An 18,188-nucleotide genomic window follows, 5' to 3' on the forward strand; every position below is an offset into this window, starting at 1 on the left:
CCAGTAAAAACCTCACACTCATGGTTACAGCAGTTTGTTTATGAAAACCATGGCAGGAAAATCTGTAAGAAATTTCAACTCACCTTGAGATCACACGTGGTGTTAAGCAGCAGGTTGGAAGGTTTGAGGTCACGGTGAAGCACATTGGCTGAGTGGATATATTTTAACCCTCTCAGAATCTGGTAAAGGAAGTAACAAATGTGGTCATTGCTGAGGTGTTGAGTCTTTAGGAGCTTGTAAAGATCTGTCTCCATAAGATCTTGCACAATGTATCTGTGGGGTATTAGATGTAAGGCAGCAAAAAAACTCGGTGTCATATCAGGTATCAACAGACAGCACCCAAGGAAACCTCTAGAACATCTTTTCTCTCTTATTTGTCTGATGACAATTATGACATAGCTGATTCTTGCTTTAGAAGCTTGGAATCCAATCAATCCTGATACATGATGCAGCCCTTTGTAGAATAAAAAGGCATGTCATCCTCTCAAATTAATCATCATAAACCTCTATTTCTTCATAGTAGAGCTTGACTTTTATTGGAATCTCAATTTCATCTCATTCCTATCCTGCTTGCCAAGAAACAAATGGTGTTTTTTGGTTAATGAGTAATAAGCTTCCAAGATACTTGTTTGTGATTGCATAAAAGCAGGAATGTAGAAGATCTCATCATTTCTGATCAATTTTCTCTACCATCTCCTCACTTTAAAAATTCAGCTGTTCTTCTCTACTCTATATATATTTATTATGCTACATTAAACACAACAGTCCTCCTCTTACCAAAATTAATACCCAATATACTCATTCAGATTATTTTTTTAATAAGATTGTAATGAAAATTAAAAGAAGTGTCTTTTTTGGTTTTTTTTTTTTGCTTCAACAGGAATGAGTTGAGTAAAATTTTCTTCCCCCGTAATTCAAGAACATTTGAGACAATTATAGCAGAGTCTGGACATTTGAGTTTCTCATCAAAGCAACCAGTTGTAACAGCAGCTCTACTAAGGGCAAATATAGTTTTAGAATGATGTGACTAAACTAATTCTTCTCTAGAATGTTGAGTTCTTTGCCTTGGAAGATAGAAATTAATTCTTTCTTTTCCCTTAAACTAGTGCTCATCTACATAAAAACTACAAACTGATCAAATACTATTAACTTCCTTTTTGATTTACAATAATAGAAGTCAACTTTTATTAATATTTGGGAAGGAAGAGCATGAAGGGGAAGAACAATCAAAAGAGAGGAGGCAACCATTACTAATGATGCCAGAAACACTTTGAAAGGATACACATCTTTCATCTGTTCAATAGTTGGAGCTCTGATAATGTCATTTATTCCAATAATATTCTCATGCCTGAAGCGCAGCAGGATCTTGATCTCTCTCAGAGTTCTCTGGCAGTATGTCTGGTGCTCAAAAGGACTGATTTTCTTTATAGCAACTCGAACTTTGTTGACGTTATCATAAGCAGAACTAGAAGAGAATCAATAACATCAATTACAAAGAACATTAATTAAATTCAGAAAGAAAGAATGTGAATTCATTTAATACAGGGGTGGTGCATTTTGTTTACATTTATTTTTATCAAATGGGGAGAGGTGACAGTGACACATCTTTTAGTTTGGTGAACTGACAAAGCACTGTTGTTCTTTCACCAGCCTGTTTGGGTCTCTACCCACTGGCTTTCCCAGCTGACTTGGAGTCTCTGATTCATGGGTCCTGCACAAAGGAAAAGGTATTTGTTATTTGTCCTCTTTATCAGCCTGTGCAACAACCAAGTCTGAGGTTTTTTCTACAGGCTACAATCATGAGAAGTTTGAGAAAGTTCTTCCAGAGTTAACCCATTCACTGTGGGGTGCAGAAAACCCTTAAGAAATCATCTCTTGAGCAGCAGAATACCACATCCTGTGTCCAGACCCACAAGTAAGAGCAGTTGTCACAATCTTTCGTGCTTCCCTCAAACTACACTGTCAGCACCTCCACAACAGACATGGAAGAACCAAAGGGATGGAGAATTTGTGACAACACCTTGCCAAGTGCAATTCCAAGGTAAGCAGAGTTTGAGGAAAGCAAGCTGTACCAGGCACACACATGGAGTGGGAGCAGGCAGCAGCACAAGGGGGATCACAGTGACTGTGAGCCATGGTGAGGAACTCACTGCCTCCTGCATTTCCATGGCTCCTTCCAGGAGCTCAGAACTCCATTCCCAGCTGCACCAACAAACAGGCTCAATAAATGGTATCTCTGTTCAACATGCCTATGCATTCATGCATGCATGCATTCACAGCCTGAGCCTAACTGAAAGTCTCAGTAAAAGCTGAGACTTGATTTTCTAAATATCATACCTGATTTTCTAAATTCTGGACTATGAATCCTAACAAGTTTTAGTATGTTTTCTATGGTCTTGTTTATAAAAATGACAAAGCATCTCATTATCATAAACTCTACTGTATATGTTAATTTAATTAATTAAAATTTAGATGTGTTTGTATGATTCTTGTCCCTACTCAAGCCTGCTACTGAATTATTAGGAAATTAAAAAATAATCAAGCCTACATTCCATACATTTCTGTTAGCCTCAACTATTTAATATAAAAAAAGAATCATATAGCTGAGGAGGCTTTACATCCTACCAGTTTTCTACAATTGAGTCCCAGAACCTTCCTTGATACACTTTTAATTTGCCTTTCTCTGCTGAGATGTCCAGGTGCCTGGTGACCAGGTAAAGCAGAATAACATGCAAAAATCTAATTAAAAAAGGAGAACTTAGAGGAATTCAAATGCCTGGCCACATCAAGGCTCTTTGACAACTCAGCAGAACTATAGTGTAACAAGGTGTTTTTGAGATGGTACTGTCATCATTGGATGAAAAACTGTTTAAAATTTCTCGCTGTCATTATTCAAATGAGCATATAATTCAATTAGGGTCATCAGGAAGATCTTCATACAGCTCATGCAGTTACATCTGTAACTGTAACATCCTTTTTGCACAGTTTTCCCACTCAATCCCTTTGACCTGCCTGCATCCCCAACCCTGACCTGTACCACTTTTTTGCCTCAAGAAACACTGAACTCAAATGCTCCATGGGGAGCTTTGAAATGCCACATGCTGAGCAAGTATTCATTACAACTGTTCCTGCTGCATATGTACAGATAACACATTAGCAGTTCCTCAGCCCCAAAATAGATAATAACCAAGTGCTGTAAGTGGAACTTGGCATCGCCTCCAAGAGCACTTGGGCTCCAGAAATTTTCTTAGCTCATCACCTGTGGTGTTTACAATAGACCAGTGAGGTCTGTCACAAGCAGAAAACAAAACCAGAAATAACTCTGAAGCACGAACAACCTGGATTTGGGAAAGAAATGAAAGAATCCTATGGGCCATTTCATCATTATAAACAAACCTCCTGTCTCCTCCTCTGTACTGACCTGAGCATTTTTCTGCCACAATGCAGAATCTTACTTCCTTTCAAAGGACTGGACAACAGCAGCTATGCAGTGTACAAAAAGGCAAAATGCCAATATTTACCCATTGATGCTGCTTAAATAAAAGCTCCCAGTCTCTTAAAATATTCGATAAATCAGTTATTGCTTTGCAAGGGTTGCTTATTGAGGGAAAATACGTTATCTTTCCTTGTACAGATTAAATGAACATGATTTCATCAATTAAACATACCGAGAGCTCCTCTCTTGCAGTGTTTCACCTACAGGCCTAAGCATTACTTAGCAAAAGGTTTATGCTGTCATAAATGATGGCTAATGAAAAGGATGGCTAATTTTACTTTCTGATGGTTCAACTATAATACACCTGGTTCACTGAGGAAAAAAGCTGCATATCTGGAATAAAGATGCAATCAGTTTCCAAGGTACCTTCTCCATACAGTCATCTCTTGCACAGCTAAGCTTCCATTGCCTCAGCTGAGGGGAGCAAAACTGAAATATTGTCTAGTTGAAAAATTAAAAGGGACACTGGATTTATTTCTCATGTCACATTTTTTGAAATATAAGCTTTTCTGTAAGTTGATTAAACATCCAAGAGATTATCTCAACTTCTATGAGCAAGAAGCTAATCATACAAGCAGTCACATACACTTGCTGGTGCATAATATTTTAAATGTCATGCATAATGCAGGTACACTGAGCATCTGTATTACCTAGTTAACACCATTTCACATTCTCAGCCACAGTCCTTAAAGCACATACTGCTTAAGTAAACTCTGTGACCCTTTAAAAACGCTTTCTCGATTTGACACGTGCTATAGGAAAGTGTCAAAGCTGCACATGAGGCTGAACTTTAGTGGAACTAAAGTGTCAGGCTACAACCAGCGCCCTCCTATGAAGCCCTATGGAAATAAGTGACTGACGATGCAGGAAACCCCTTCAACCCCCAGACCTGGGTCCTCTGTAGGGCAGACTGAGCCACTCAAGCGTTCCCTCCATCCCTCCGTTCACTGCCTGCCCCCAGCAGCAGATTGACACGCTCCTCCCAGAGCTCTGCTGCAGGAATGTGCTGCTCAGAGTCTGCGTCCCAGCAGCTGCAAACAAAACCTCCCTGAAGGAGCAATGCAGGCCGCGGTGCATCTCCCTGCAGCCCGTGCCCGGCTCGTCTCTGCGGGCTGCAGCCGCAATTACCGATCTCATGTGCAACTCCTGATCGCCCGTGCTCCCCCTGCAGTCCGGCCGGGATCAGCTCCACAGCACATCCTAAATTTAGATTATTTGCATTCTGGCAGTGCCGTCCCAGTGTGCACAGTGTAACCTCTTTGTCTGGGCTGCCAGCTTCTACTAAACCAAACAACAGCTGGTTATATTTGCAATGAAGCAGTTAACTGGGACATCTTCTGAAGTCAGGAATACTTTCTATTATCTTGACTTTTTTTCCAGAGAAGAAAAAAAATCTGTAAAGTGGGAAAAACAGTTCTCTTATTAAGAACTCTTGGAGTGCCAGTTTATTGCTTTTAGCTTCTAATCGTTAAGCACATGTACTGATCATCACCCACAGAACTGTCCCATTATGATGAATCTAGACACCAACACTTTCAATATTTAGAAGGGAGGATTTATTTCCACCCCAATCGTGTGCAGTCTCACAAGCTGAAGCAAGCATTGAGCTGTGAGTGCTATTTATCTGTAATGTGATTAATTTAAATATAGATTTTGCAACTGCCCAACTGTTGTAGCCACAACATTATTCCTATTTCAAGCCATGGTTACTGGACTGTGACAACCTGCAATGGCACCGTTATTTAGATACTTTGGCAACATCGTCTGAAAATCAATACAAGCCCGAGCAGCAGAGTTTATCATTCCCGATTTTAAGTATCTTGTAAATACATAAGAAAGTTTTGACTAAGTAAAACAAAATAAACAAATGAGCATTTATAACCCAAGAAGTTGCACCACATAACTTTTAAAGCCAGTTTTTATCCTTCTACTGTCTGGTACCAACTTCCTTTTTAAGCAGAAGCGCAGGGCGGGGCCGCTTCCAGGAGCGGTGACCAGCGAGGCCCCGAGCCCACAGCGCTGCCCGGGCGGCCTCGGGCCCCTCTGCCACGGGCAGGGCAAGGGCAAGGGCAAGGGCAGCTCTCACCAGGCACGTGTGGCTCAGTGCCGAGCTCAGCCCCTCCTGCTCCACGCTCCTCACCCATTGCTATTGGGGCAGAGCTGGAACAAGTGAGAGCACGCTGCGGGAGAGGAGCCAACCCTGGCGGTGCCTGCATCCCACACGGGGCTGGCCCCGCACACCAACAACAACTCCCGGCTCCTTCCCCACCGCGGGATGTTCTCCCGGCATCTCCAGGATTGTTCACCTCGTGGCTGCTTCACAGGCTGCTCTCAGCACACACACACAAAATACACAATGCTACCGGCAAACATCCTAATTACAACTCTAAATAAAAGACTGATTTGAAGTTTTAAAAGGATTCTTTTTTTTTTTTTTTTAATGTTGCTGTGGAAACACGATTCCAAGGGCATATCCAGAGATAAGAATCTTTGTGAAATATTGGGTAATTCGGCTTACTCACAGAATAAGAAAGGCAAAAATAATTCCCAGCAAGCAAGCTGATATACAGAGATCTTTAATCTTTTCATTCAGTCCACATTTAGCTCAATCACGGACATTTCCACAACACGCTGACATTGATCAAGTTACAATGCAAATAGCTTAAACTTATTTTTAATACTCTTGTAAATACAATAATGCAATATTATGACACAGTAACAACCACCCTAACAGACTGTTCGATAAAATTTTTGGGGATGGGGAAGGTGGTTGGAAAAGTGCAGATTTGCAGAGGGTTTTGGGTATTTTGTTTGGAGCTGTTTTTTTAATAATCAGAAGTTAACCCTTGCAGATTCTTCAGAATAATTACTTTCTTCTTCTACATGATTGAGCCACAGAGAGCAGCTACAGTGTATGACTTTTCAAATAAAGAGAAAAAACTGGAAAAAGAATAAAAATAGTCAAAGACTATTTGAGGACACTGAGTAATGTGTCATTTTTACACTGTTGAATGTATTTTTTGTAGCCAACTGTAAACACCTACGTTTACTAGAAATATTTGTTACTTTCCTCCATTTATTCATAATATTTTGAAGACAAGTGTATTATTCATTAGACTTTTTATTAGCATTAATTTACAAAATCAGCACCTGGTTTTAGAAGGAACAAGTGCCTACTTATATTGGGATATATTTGCCATGTTTCAAGAAATCTATTTATAAAAAGACAACCCATGTCACAGTTTCATTTTGATTTCTCAGCTTTCTCTAGAAGAGGTTCTCAATAACAAAGCATTTCTCAGGTTTGTCAGCTGAGAATTCAGAAAATAAACTACAGAAACAGGGGCATCTTAAAACACTTCTACTTTCCTCCACTAAACGTTTAATTTTACAGACTAACCCCTGCCATGGAGGAAAGTCAGCAATCCATGAAAATGGAGATATCTCACTATTACATTCTTTAAAAAACAACAAATAAAAAACCAACAAGGGAGAAAGGAAATATGATTTCTGAATCAGCGCCCTTTATTGTATCACAGGTCCATAGCAAGGTGCCCACTGAAGCTGAACTGGAGCTGCAGACCCCACTGTGCTTTTAGTGAACCTCTGAGGCTTTCTGGGTCAAACTGGACCAGCACTCACTGCCTCCACCTCTGCCCCTGCTGCTTCAGGCCCCTTCCTCTGAACAATCCAAACCTTTCCTGACAGTAAAGCTTCCTGCTACAATTACGCCAACTCCTTCCTCCCATGACAAAGGTGAATAATTACTCTGAAGTGATTTTACTCAGATCTGATCTACTGCAGGTTTCTGCCCTTCACACCACAAATTCTTAAGGCACTTTCATAACTTCCTAAGATTTGCTTTCATTTCATTTCATTGTATCTGCTCAAAGGAATCTAATTAATACAGGTGAGACACTGGCACAGGTTTCCCAGAGCAGCTGTGGATGCCCCATCCCTGCAGGTGTCCCAGACCATCCTGGTCCAGTGGAAGGGGTCCCTGCAGGGGCTGGCTCTACTTCATCCTTAAGGTCCCTTCCAACTCAAACCACTGTAGGCTCTAATAGGTTACAAAGGCACAATTTTATTTTTCAGAATTTGAAAAGCAGTATTTGATGGATCCTTGCAAAAAATTAAATTTCAAGCTACTTACTATGCACATAATAATTACTTAATAGTATAATTCCTTAGTCACTCCTAGGATTTTGAAAACGAACAGCTAGTCATGCAAAATGGAGTCTGTTAAATTAATTACTTTTGCCAGGAGCTCAGTCAATTCATAATCCTGGGTGTGGCAGACCAGATGATTTGTGTTTTGTTAGCACCTACTAAACAGAGCTATGAAGAGCAGCAGTTCTAGAACTACACCTTAATACTGGCATTACAAAAATACTGGCCATTCCACCTAAGGTTCTGCATCATTTGGCTAAATATGTTATTTAATTTTATGGTGCTTTGATTAATCTTAGTTGTTTGGAAAAAAATCAATTCTCTTCTAACGTGTATTTTTCTTTCTATACCTTCAGCTGTACAACACTGACTTCAAACCACCACATATGCCTACTCTGTTTTTTGCCACTTCAAGTTGGTCTTCAGAAAATAGAAAGCTCTTACATCTCACTTTATCTACTTCTTCCCTTCCCACTTCCCTTCCTTATTTTAGAGGTTTACTGGTTCTCCACTGCCAGTATTTCCTTTGATAGCACTGATGCCAAATTTAACAAACTTCACTACGTTTAAAGTCCCCTTGGCATCTGTGAAATAAATTAATTCCAAAGGCACCAACTGCTTTCGATAAAATATCACAATATTAAATAGCACTATCTTTCTCCTCTGTATATAAATTCCTGTGGGAATGAATTTTGGGCTAAAATTGTAAGAGCTCAGCAACATGAGCCAACCTAAGGTCTCTGAATTCAAAGGAGGGGCTGTGGTTCACCCTCCCTTTTATGCCTCACATCCCTGCCCTTTCTCACTTTTTTTGTTGGAGCAGTGCCTTTGTGTCAGTTCAGAGAACTAAAGCAGCTCCAAGTTGAAGCAGGAACAGAAGAAGCTTTTACCTGCACAGTCCTATTCCCTTCCTGTGTCAGCACCAGCACTCACAGGGCTTTGTGTCCATCATTTCAATTTTATTTTTTTATGAAGTCACTCTTCAGCTACACCAGCTTTCCAACACAGCAAATGCTCCAGCTGTGCAGGCCCCAGCACAGGAGAGGAGGGAGTGACAGAGCAGAAGCATGGAGGGCAAAGCTGCCCCTGCAGCAGCAGCAGCACAGCCCCAGATCAGCACAGGTCAGCCTGCAAAGCTGAGCCCTCCCACAGCCATGGATGAGGTGCCCAAATCCTGCCCCGTGCTTAAGGCTCCTCAAGGGGCAGCAAAAACCCAGCAGGACAGGTCAGCAACATCATCACTGTTACTCCAGAGCCTGGAAAACAACCAGCACATCCCCAAGCAGCAAAGGAGGAATCGTAAATGTGTGCAGGAAACACTTCCCCTTTCCTAGAGAGAAGGGAGAGCACTACCAGAGAGCTGTGAGTGGTGATAGGATTAACAAATCCTCCAGTGTGGTTTAGTCTTTTGTCTGCTAAGGTTCTAATTTGACTTATATCCCAGATACTCCTCCAAAAATCAGCTTATTTAATTGATTCCACACCACATAAATCTTCAGAAGAGATAGTTCACAGTATTTCATTCCAACAGAAAACAGAACAAAATCATCCATGCACATTCAAAAGCAGAGATTTTTCTAAACCTGATGTAGAAACATCAGGTTTAGAATTTTGCATTTTCAGTGCAAAATGAAAACTATCCCAAAGCTCTGATGAAAACAAGGTCACTGCTACTGTCCACTCTGCCATGGTTGGTTCAATATTTCCCTTGCAAACCAAAACAACCAAACCACGAGCAGTGAGTGTGCATCTCACCACCATCAGCAGTTACTTCCCTTTGTGTAAGATTACAAGGCATTTTCTAAATGTTTTTTCCATGTTTCTAAAGAGACATGGCAACAGTAAACCCTCAGCATATTCACAGCTTGGTGCTTTGTTCAGAGGAGGTATCAGCACTAAGACATGTTGGCTCCAGTAGTTGAAAGGAAGCTATTTCACAATTATGAAACACTCAAAAAAAATCCAATATGAAAGTCAACCTGAATGTCATTTGGGATATTTTGCAACATCCAAATCCCAATAAAAATGGGCAAATTCCAGACTGAAGCATTTTGGGGAGTATTGATTTGGAGTGCTCAAATGACCTGAAATTTTACTCAGGACACATCAGCAGTATTTGGTGAAGCCTCCTTCTGAAGAAGCAAGAAGTGAAGTACTGCAGTAGCAGCTGCAAACGTTAAGAAAAACTGCAAAATGAAGTAATTGCACATTATAAACTGCAGCCTAATTGCGAGCTGCTCGTACTTAAAACATACCCACAACACAGACCAATTACTTTCCACCATGTAACAAAAACTCTCATTTGCATCCTAATCACCCCAGAGTATTTCAGTATTTTATGAAAATTCTCTTAAAATACAAAAGAAGGACTTCCAGGAGAAGAGATTTCCACTTGGGGAGCTTAGGTTGTGATTTTGAGTACTGCAAACAGAGGGACAGTAAAAGCATGTGCACAAACAACTCTGCTAAAACTCAACTGCCATGAAGATTCTGCCCAAATCTAACAGAAAAATATTTCTACTACAGCCTTTCTCCAAGACAGATACACACAAACAGAATTGAAGGCAGCAGGGCGAGGGGCACGGCCCAAGGCCAGGCAGCCGGGAGGGTCACGGGGGCTGTCCCTGCTCTGCTCTCCCGGCGGAAACGGGAGGGGACAGGAATGCTGCGAAACAGAAACCAACTCCTGCAGCCCGATGGAGCACAGGAAACCCTGCCAAAGGACCGAACAAATCAACTCAAATAACGCTATCTGAATCAGTGACATTTAGTACAAGCTGTAATTATCTTACCCATCTACCTGCTCAAAGCTGACAACGAACTGCGTTTGGTTTTTTGCGCACCGTGCAAAAAGATGAGTTTGAGAATAGCTCAAACATTTACCCAAACGTTGTACCAAAGCAAAGGAAAACAAGCTCTCTACTGGAAAGGAGATTCATCCACAAGCAAAGCAGCATCTTTAATACCATCCTGCTAATTAACAAAACACAGATTTCACACAGATAAATCACCTGAAATGAACTGTACTGCTGAATTTCATATTATTACACTATTATTTTTATTTCCCTTACAACACAAAAACATAGAAGCTATATTTTTGAATACATTTATAGCTCCATACACTTCATTTGAGTGATCTGGAAATCAAAATAAAATACAATTGAAATCACTTAATAAAATGTTTCTGGGTTTGGGATTTTTTCCCCAATATTATTTTAAAAGTTCCTAAAATACTTCACTTTAAGTGAAACCCTTCTCCAAATTACCAGAACTTCCAACTTCATCCACAGCAGTGCCAGCTCCCAGTGATGAAGGGTGAACAAGGACTGAGCTGTGCTGTGTGCACACCCAGCAGGTCAAGGGACTGATTCCTGCTGTGAGGGCACATCTGGAATTCTGCATCCAGTTTTCCTCCCTTCCAGTACTGGACCAAATCCAGCAGAAAACCATTAGGATGCACAGGGAGCTGAAGGATGTGACATGAAAGAAAAAAAATTGAAAAAAATGGGTTTTTACAGGCTAGGAGGAGGAAAAGGGGTGGTGGTGAAAAATATCCAACTGCTCTTTTAAGTCACATAAAGGGGAATCACTGAGAACAGTGATCCAGATTCTTCTCAAAGAGTACAAAGGACAAGAGGGGATGGTCCCAAGTTGCAGCAAGGCAAACTCTCATGTTTTTAAGGGGAAAAGTATCACTGGACAATTGGTTTAACACTAAAACCAGAAGATGCCCATCGATGTTGTAGAATCTCCATCCCTAGAGATTTTGGAAATACTCAGTGGACATGTTGAGCAACTTGGACTAATTTTGACATCAGCCCTGCTTTGAGTAGGAGGTTGCACTACATGACCTCAGAAAGTCCCTTTCAACCTACGTTATGCTGTGAAATATTCCATAACAAGATGTCATAAAATATTTTCATTAAATACCAAATCAATCAGTTATTTTCATTTCTTGATCACAGCTGAAAACTGACAAAGCATCAACAGAAAAATCATTAAAAAAACCTTCGATGCTGGCGAGGTACTACTTTTCAACACAAGCTGAGCTCTACACCTACTCAATTGGTAAAGCACCAACTCTTCTCTGGGCTGTAGATCCCTACCCCTGAACTAACAGAGCCTGCTGTCCTACAAATACACATTTCTAGTCTCAGGAGTAGCAAAAAATCCATCTGTGAAACTGGGGCATGTCGTGTCTCCTCAGGGAGTCTGATTTCTCACATGTGACCCAATAGAATCCCTTCCCCAGTGGAGCAGCACACAGGATCTCTTCACTCGAGCAAAATACCTATTTTTGTGAAACCTGCAGAATAACTTTCCATCTTTAAGACTTTTACCATCTGTCAGATTTGATGGAAGGCAGGCAACAGGTACTAGAATCCTATGCAGGGGTATGGGAGATGGGCAGATGCAGCCACAGACACACACTGTGAACATACAAGCCTTATTTCCTTAATAAAGCATGCTTCTAAGAAAACCCATAAGTTATCTCTGTCCCATGGGATGGATCATGCTGTGCTAGAAAAATGTGTATTTATTCATAAAATGCAAGTGTCCACGAGCTGCACTCTTCAGCTAAGGCAGCATCCCATTGCTCTGGGCTGACAGCACAAGTTCTGCCTCGTATCCTCCATGAGCCTGAAGGCAGCTCTGACACGAGCCAGGGGCTCCTGCCCGTCCCTGCTGCTCAGCCTGTGGGGGCCACTGTCTGTCCATCCCCGGGGAGAGCAGGAAAAGCAGCTCCAGCCTCTCCTCTGGGTTCCCACGGCAGGTTAGGTAAGTGCTAGAAGCTTGAGTGACTGGAGGGAAGCGCTTCCATCTGCCTTCCCCCAGAGGGAAGAAGCTGATAACCAGCCACCAATTACACTCCCTAATTCCCTCCTCTGATCCTTGCACTGGGGCGGGCTGGCTGAGTTGTATCAGCTCCCTGCTGTCTTTATCACACAGACAGAACACGTTAATTAGCAGGAATTGACACGCAGACCCAACCTGTGCTCCCTAAAGCACACACAAACAGGGCACGGACCCGCGCTGGCTCCATGGCTAAAGGCTCTGTGTCTCTCTGGAGCAAGGCAAGAGTTAACAGAGCAAACACGAACGGCCCTTCCCGATCGCTGCCCTGAGCAGCCCACCCCAGGCACCGTGCTGACCCCCACAGGATGCAAAATCCACCTTTTTATGTAACTCAAAACAAACTATTATGCAACCATCAATTCCATTCAAATTTCATGCTTTAATATCAATATCTATGCCTTGCAGATTGTTCTATTCCTGATTTCTTTCTGCTTTTAGTTTCTTTATTAATATGCTTCTCTTCATTTGAATTATTGATGCTCTAAAAGTAGGGCAGTTCCATGAAACAGTAGAGAGAAGTGTAACTTTAAAGAATCTACTGCCAAATGTTTTAAGTATTCTTTTCAGTATTACTTCAACATTTAACTATTGACTACCTAAACTTCTAATATCACTCTTTCACAGCACATCCACAACACAAAGCTCTCTTTGTAACATGGCAAATTTAGAGCAAGAAATCCAAAATTTGAGCTTGCCGATTATTTTCTTCCAACTGCACTCATCTGCATTCAACTGCTTATTTATAGGCAGTTATTTGCAGCACTGATATTACTTCACATTCATAGAAGCTTGATGACAAAAAAAGCTTCCAAAAGCTAGGATAAAAATGAGAACATCCCTATCACATTCAATTCACCATTTCTTTCCAAAATGATTATTTGTTTTTCACTATCAAATTATCATCCCTGCCAAATTACCACTGACCAACTGGAGGAAGAACAAGTCACGCTGGAAATGTAAAGCTCAGCTCTATCATGTTTTTATTGCTGTTCCAGTATGTTTGAAGCACAGCTTGTTAACAGGCTGCTTTAAAACAATACTACTGCTAATAATAAAACCAAGCCCACATAAGGAGAGAAAGAAACAACCCCAACAACCTTTCCCAATTTGTTGTGTCTGAAAGGTGTTTCTGAAACTCTCAGACCTGGTCTAAAAGTGCATTCCATCTAACTCTGATGTTGATAACATCCTATCACCGAATGAAAGGAAAAGTCACTTAAAGAACTTTGCCCCAATGCCCCTCAAACGAACCAACAATTCTTAAGTGAAAGCAGAGAGGAAGAAGACAACACAACATTTACATATATTTGGATAAATTAAGTCAGAGTAACAAACATGACTGTGTGACTAAGTAATTGCTCAAAGAATGTCCTGCAGTCCTAGGAAGTGCTGAGGATTTTGGCTCAAACTTTGCTCTGTGCTCAGCCCTTAGTTTCACACACAGAATGACCAAAACAAAAACGGGTTAGAAAGGGGCTCTGACAGGGATCCACCTCCTACCACTTCACCCTCTGCAACAGAAGGCAAAAGGCTGTGTCACAGGCTGAAGGGCTCTGGCAGAGTTGAACTGGAGGACATTAGGATGGGTTTGGCCTGATAACGTGCCTTTTCTGCTTACCAAGCTGAGAAAGTGCAACCACAACACAGCAGAAAACACACTGCTCTGCTGAGTTTATTTTTACTCAAAATCTGATTATGTAAAAAAATGACTGCACTAAGGAAAATAGTCAAATGCCTTTAAGGGTTTTCAGATCCAGATGAGAGAACATTCACATACAGTTTCTTCAGCCAACATCTTCCTCTATTTCCTGTACTGGTATTTTATGGTGTGATCAATATTTCTCAAACATTATTCTCTCTGCTGCAAAATCAAAATGGAAGACTGACCATAACAGCACTATCCTAAGAAAACTTCATTTGCCCTTTTACTCATATAATCAAAAGCATTTTATTGTTTTCAAATCCCTAATCCAATAATGTAGAAACATAAAAATTAGGATAAAAACAAGAAAGAGAGTGAAGGATTTGAAGAGTCAAAAGACACTTGTTTGCCATGTCACAGCCTTATGCACAGTGCACTTGTAAGAAACCATCATCTCCGAGGAGCTCCACATGAGCTGTGGGTCTAAAGCAAAACCATCAGGGCCTGCTCTGCTTTCCTTTATTAAAGTGTACAAATTTAAATGGATTTTGCAGTTGCAGGAAACATTCTCCATCTGCACACTCACAGCTTGCCCTCTACCCCACCCCCTGAGGGAGAGGCTTCTGCAGATCCTCACTGCATTAGCAACCGGAGCAAAACACGGAGCACAGAGCAGGGAAGTGCACAGCCCGCCCGGCTGGGACTGATGGCAATCACATCTCATTGCAGGCACCAGCACACGGCACGGCTGCCATGGCACTGCTGCAAGTGCATCCAACACTGTCCTCATCAAGCACACGCTGTAAACCGAGACTTTGTTCCCTGTCACTTCACACCCAAGGCACAAGAGCAATAACCAAGAGCACAAAATACATAATGTGGCATTCTATGCTAATAATTCTATAGCAGAAAACACAGGAGCCAAGTGTGTATTTCAACTGAACTGGAGATTTGGAAATTTTGATAGTGATTTTGTACTGCATTCACAGCGGACACAAAGTATCAAAAGAAGTTTTCAAATAAAGACCAACCTTTTGGATTTGGAGCGGAGACAGTTTCAGTGTAGAAGTTTACCACACATGAATTGGAGGGGCAGAATCTGCTCACTGGCACAGAGATGCCAAAAAAGGGCATCAACGGCCATCGTGCTGCTTCTTGCAGTCCCTCATCTCTGGTGAAACATTTTAGCTTTTCACTTTGTTTGTGAAACACAGTGTTTAACACGCCTTGGAAGTGAACTGGCCGGTCCCAGCACACCCCTCGGCAATGCTATTCCCCAGGACCTTCAAAAACCTGACTGTGAGTGCAAGCCAGTGCAGCCACTACTGAGATTATCTGCACTCATTTCCTTACCCTGGTTCAGATGATAAAATAACCATAATAAAGTACAGCCTGTACCAGAAGCTACATCAACAAGTTTTGGACTAGATATATTGCTGTGATTGCTAACACTGAAACAATAACAAGGATATTTTTACACTGTAAACGGGATTTCTGATTTACATTGTGAAGGTTCTTCTCACAGCAAAAAAAAGTGAAGGCCACAACACAAAACTGAGAGACAGGCTCATCTCCCAGCTAAACTCAGGCCTAGATGAAAGCTCCCTCCCTGAAACACACAATGACTTCATCGTGACAGGCCAGCACAATTCACTGACTATGTGCAAAAACCTACAGCTATAAAAATCTGTAGCGCACAGCTGAAGGCTGTGAGGTGTCCTCACTGAGAAATGCACTGCTTTACAAAAGATTCCTCATCAGAGAGAGAAATTAATGCTGCTAAAGCTGTCATGAAGTCACAGCCTGTAAGTTGCTTTTAGTACTTCGAGTCAAAAACCATACTGAAGAAACAGAGGCAGTGTTGCAAGAAAGTTGATAAAACCGCAACAAAAAAGAGTTTTTCATCTGCATCCCTTAAGTTATTTCAGGACTACAGGGGTTTTCTTAACTAATAGAAGACAGAATATGAAATCTTAAGTAAGGCCACTGAGCATGCCAGGTTAACAACCCAGTCATTAGATACACAGATCACACAGCATCACCCAGCTCACTGAGGCTGCTAAAAAAATCCATCTCACACTCTTAATCCAGTTAGTTCACGGTTTTTGTAGCTCGTTCACGGCGCTCCGTAAGACCGATGTTACCCACAGCAAACATACACGATCGCTTTTCAGCGAGTCTCAGACTAAGTCTTTATAATGCAACAGAATTTAGAGCTAGGACAGCTGAAGAGAACTTTCACCTGCACACGTTAACGCAGGCACTAGCCCGGCCAGCTCTGCAGCACAGCCAGCACGTCCTGAGCAAAGTCAGGCAGCGGCAGCAACTCCTGCGCTCACATTCACCTTTTTTATCCCCCACGACCTCGGGCTGCTGCAGCCAGGTGAGCCCTCGCAGGGCACGGAAGGGACGCGGGGCTGCCAGCAGCATTTACCACCTTCCCCCCTTCCTGAACGTCTGCAATCGCACAACGGAGACGGAGGAAATAACGAGAGCGACCAACTCCACAGGCACAAGATTTAAATAAACGCAGGAGCGAAACGAAACGAGGCGCTGAGCTGCACCCACCGAGGGAGGGATGGGGGGTGCAGGGGGGGACAGGAAAGAAGGGTGATGCCGGAGAGACAACCCCGGGAACACGGAGGGGGAGGCAGAGCTGAGGAGAGCGAGACGGAGCTGCTCCCCCTCCCCGAAGGCAAGGGCGGGCCGGGCCCGCGGCCGGGCAGGGCGGCGGGAAGGAGGGAGGGAAGGGAGGAGGGAGTTGTCCGGGGCAAGGGCGCTGCCCCGGCGGCCGCACTCACCACACCATGCCGTAGGCCCCCTCGCCGATGTAGGAGAGGTTGGTGTAGCGCGGCCCCACGTCGAACACTTGTCCTCGCACCATCTCCGGGCCGCCGGCGCTGACGGAGCCGCCCGCAGCCCCTGCCCCCGACACCGCCGCCATGTTGTCCGTGCCGGGAACCGCGGTGCCTGCGTGCGGGGGGGCGGAGGCGGGCGAGGAGGGGGGCGAGGAGGAGGATGCGGGAGGGAGGAGAGAGGAGAAGGAGGGGAAGGAGGAGGGAGGAAGAGGCGCCGCCCGCTCCGGCCGCTCCGCCGGTCTCGGCCCGTCGGCCCCGTCAGCGCCGAACCCGCCGCGGCCGCTCTGAGGAGGCGCCGCCGGCCGCGCGCGCGCGCACCGCCCGGCCCGGGAGCTGGAGGGGGGGAAGCGGGGGGGGGCGAGGGCGCGCGCGCAGGGAGCGGCGCGGGGCGGGGCCGCGCGCGGCAGGGGGCGGGGCCAGGGGCGGGGCCGGGGACTGCGGTAACCGCAGCCGCTGGGGAGGGGGCGCGGCGGCCGTGGGTCACGTGGGGCGCGCGGCGGGTCACGTGGCCGCGCGGCGCCATTAGAGGCGTCAGGTGACGGGCGGGAAATGGAGCCGGGCCCGGCCCCTGCGCCCTCAGTGCCCCGCCGGTCTCAGGGCTCGGGCACCGCGATAAGGGCGAGTTCATCTGTGACACTCCCCGACTTCAGCGCACAGCTTTACAAACTCTTTTTAGCATGTTGTTTTTACATGTAATTACGGTTTCCTATTTGCTGCTTCCCATGTAAATGTAAATAAACTTTGTAGGGGAGGTGAAATCTCAGCTGAAGGTTTGTCACGGTTTGAGCGCTGCTTGCAACAATGCCGTACCTCCTCTGTTTCTCTGCAAGGCAGAGTTTTCCTAAAATAGCTTTTCCTTGTTTGCAGGAGTCTGTGCACAAGGATCTTAACTCCACTTCTGCCTTTTTTCCTGCAGTTCTCTAATGACCCTGGCAAAAAGTACTAACCCCTGGTTACTGCTGACATTTTCACTGCCACCGTCTCTGCTGCTTCTCACCTGTCCCCAGCCACGTCCCTGACAATGTCTTGCTTCTCCCCGAGGTTATTTCTGGCATCCCACCTTCTTCTGGCCCTTCCTGCTTCCTCTGCCACGGCCGAACCCTCTCAGTGTCCCGGAGCCGCTTCCAGCGCTGCGATCCCCTCGTTCCCTCCCAGCTTTGCCCAG

The 18,188-nt window shown here is 43.8% G+C and overlaps 1 protein-coding gene across 1 annotated transcript in view; it reads right to left on the minus strand.

Moving 5' to 3' along the window:
- Positions 1–17,292, minus strand: part of MAPK1 (mitogen-activated protein kinase 1) — a 33,468-nt gene extending 16,176 nt beyond the window's left edge. Inside the window, exons 1-3 of the mRNA XM_058037302.1 lie at positions 16,967–17,292; positions 1,283–1,465; positions 84–273 (exon numbers count right to left, since the gene is read on the minus strand). Of these exons, the coding sequence (XP_057893285.1) occupies positions 84–273; positions 1,283–1,465; positions 16,967–17,109 (516 nt within the window). The 5' untranslated portion in view covers positions 17,110–17,292. The remainder of the gene's footprint in view (positions 1–83; positions 274–1,282; positions 1,466–16,966) is intronic.
- Positions 17,293–18,188: the final 896 nt, after the last annotated feature.

This window comes from Melospiza georgiana, chromosome 18, assembly GCF_028018845.1.
Source record: "Melospiza georgiana isolate bMelGeo1 chromosome 18, bMelGeo1.pri, whole genome shotgun sequence".
Lineage (NCBI taxonomy): Eukaryota > Metazoa > Chordata > Aves > Passeriformes > Passerellidae > Melospiza > Melospiza georgiana.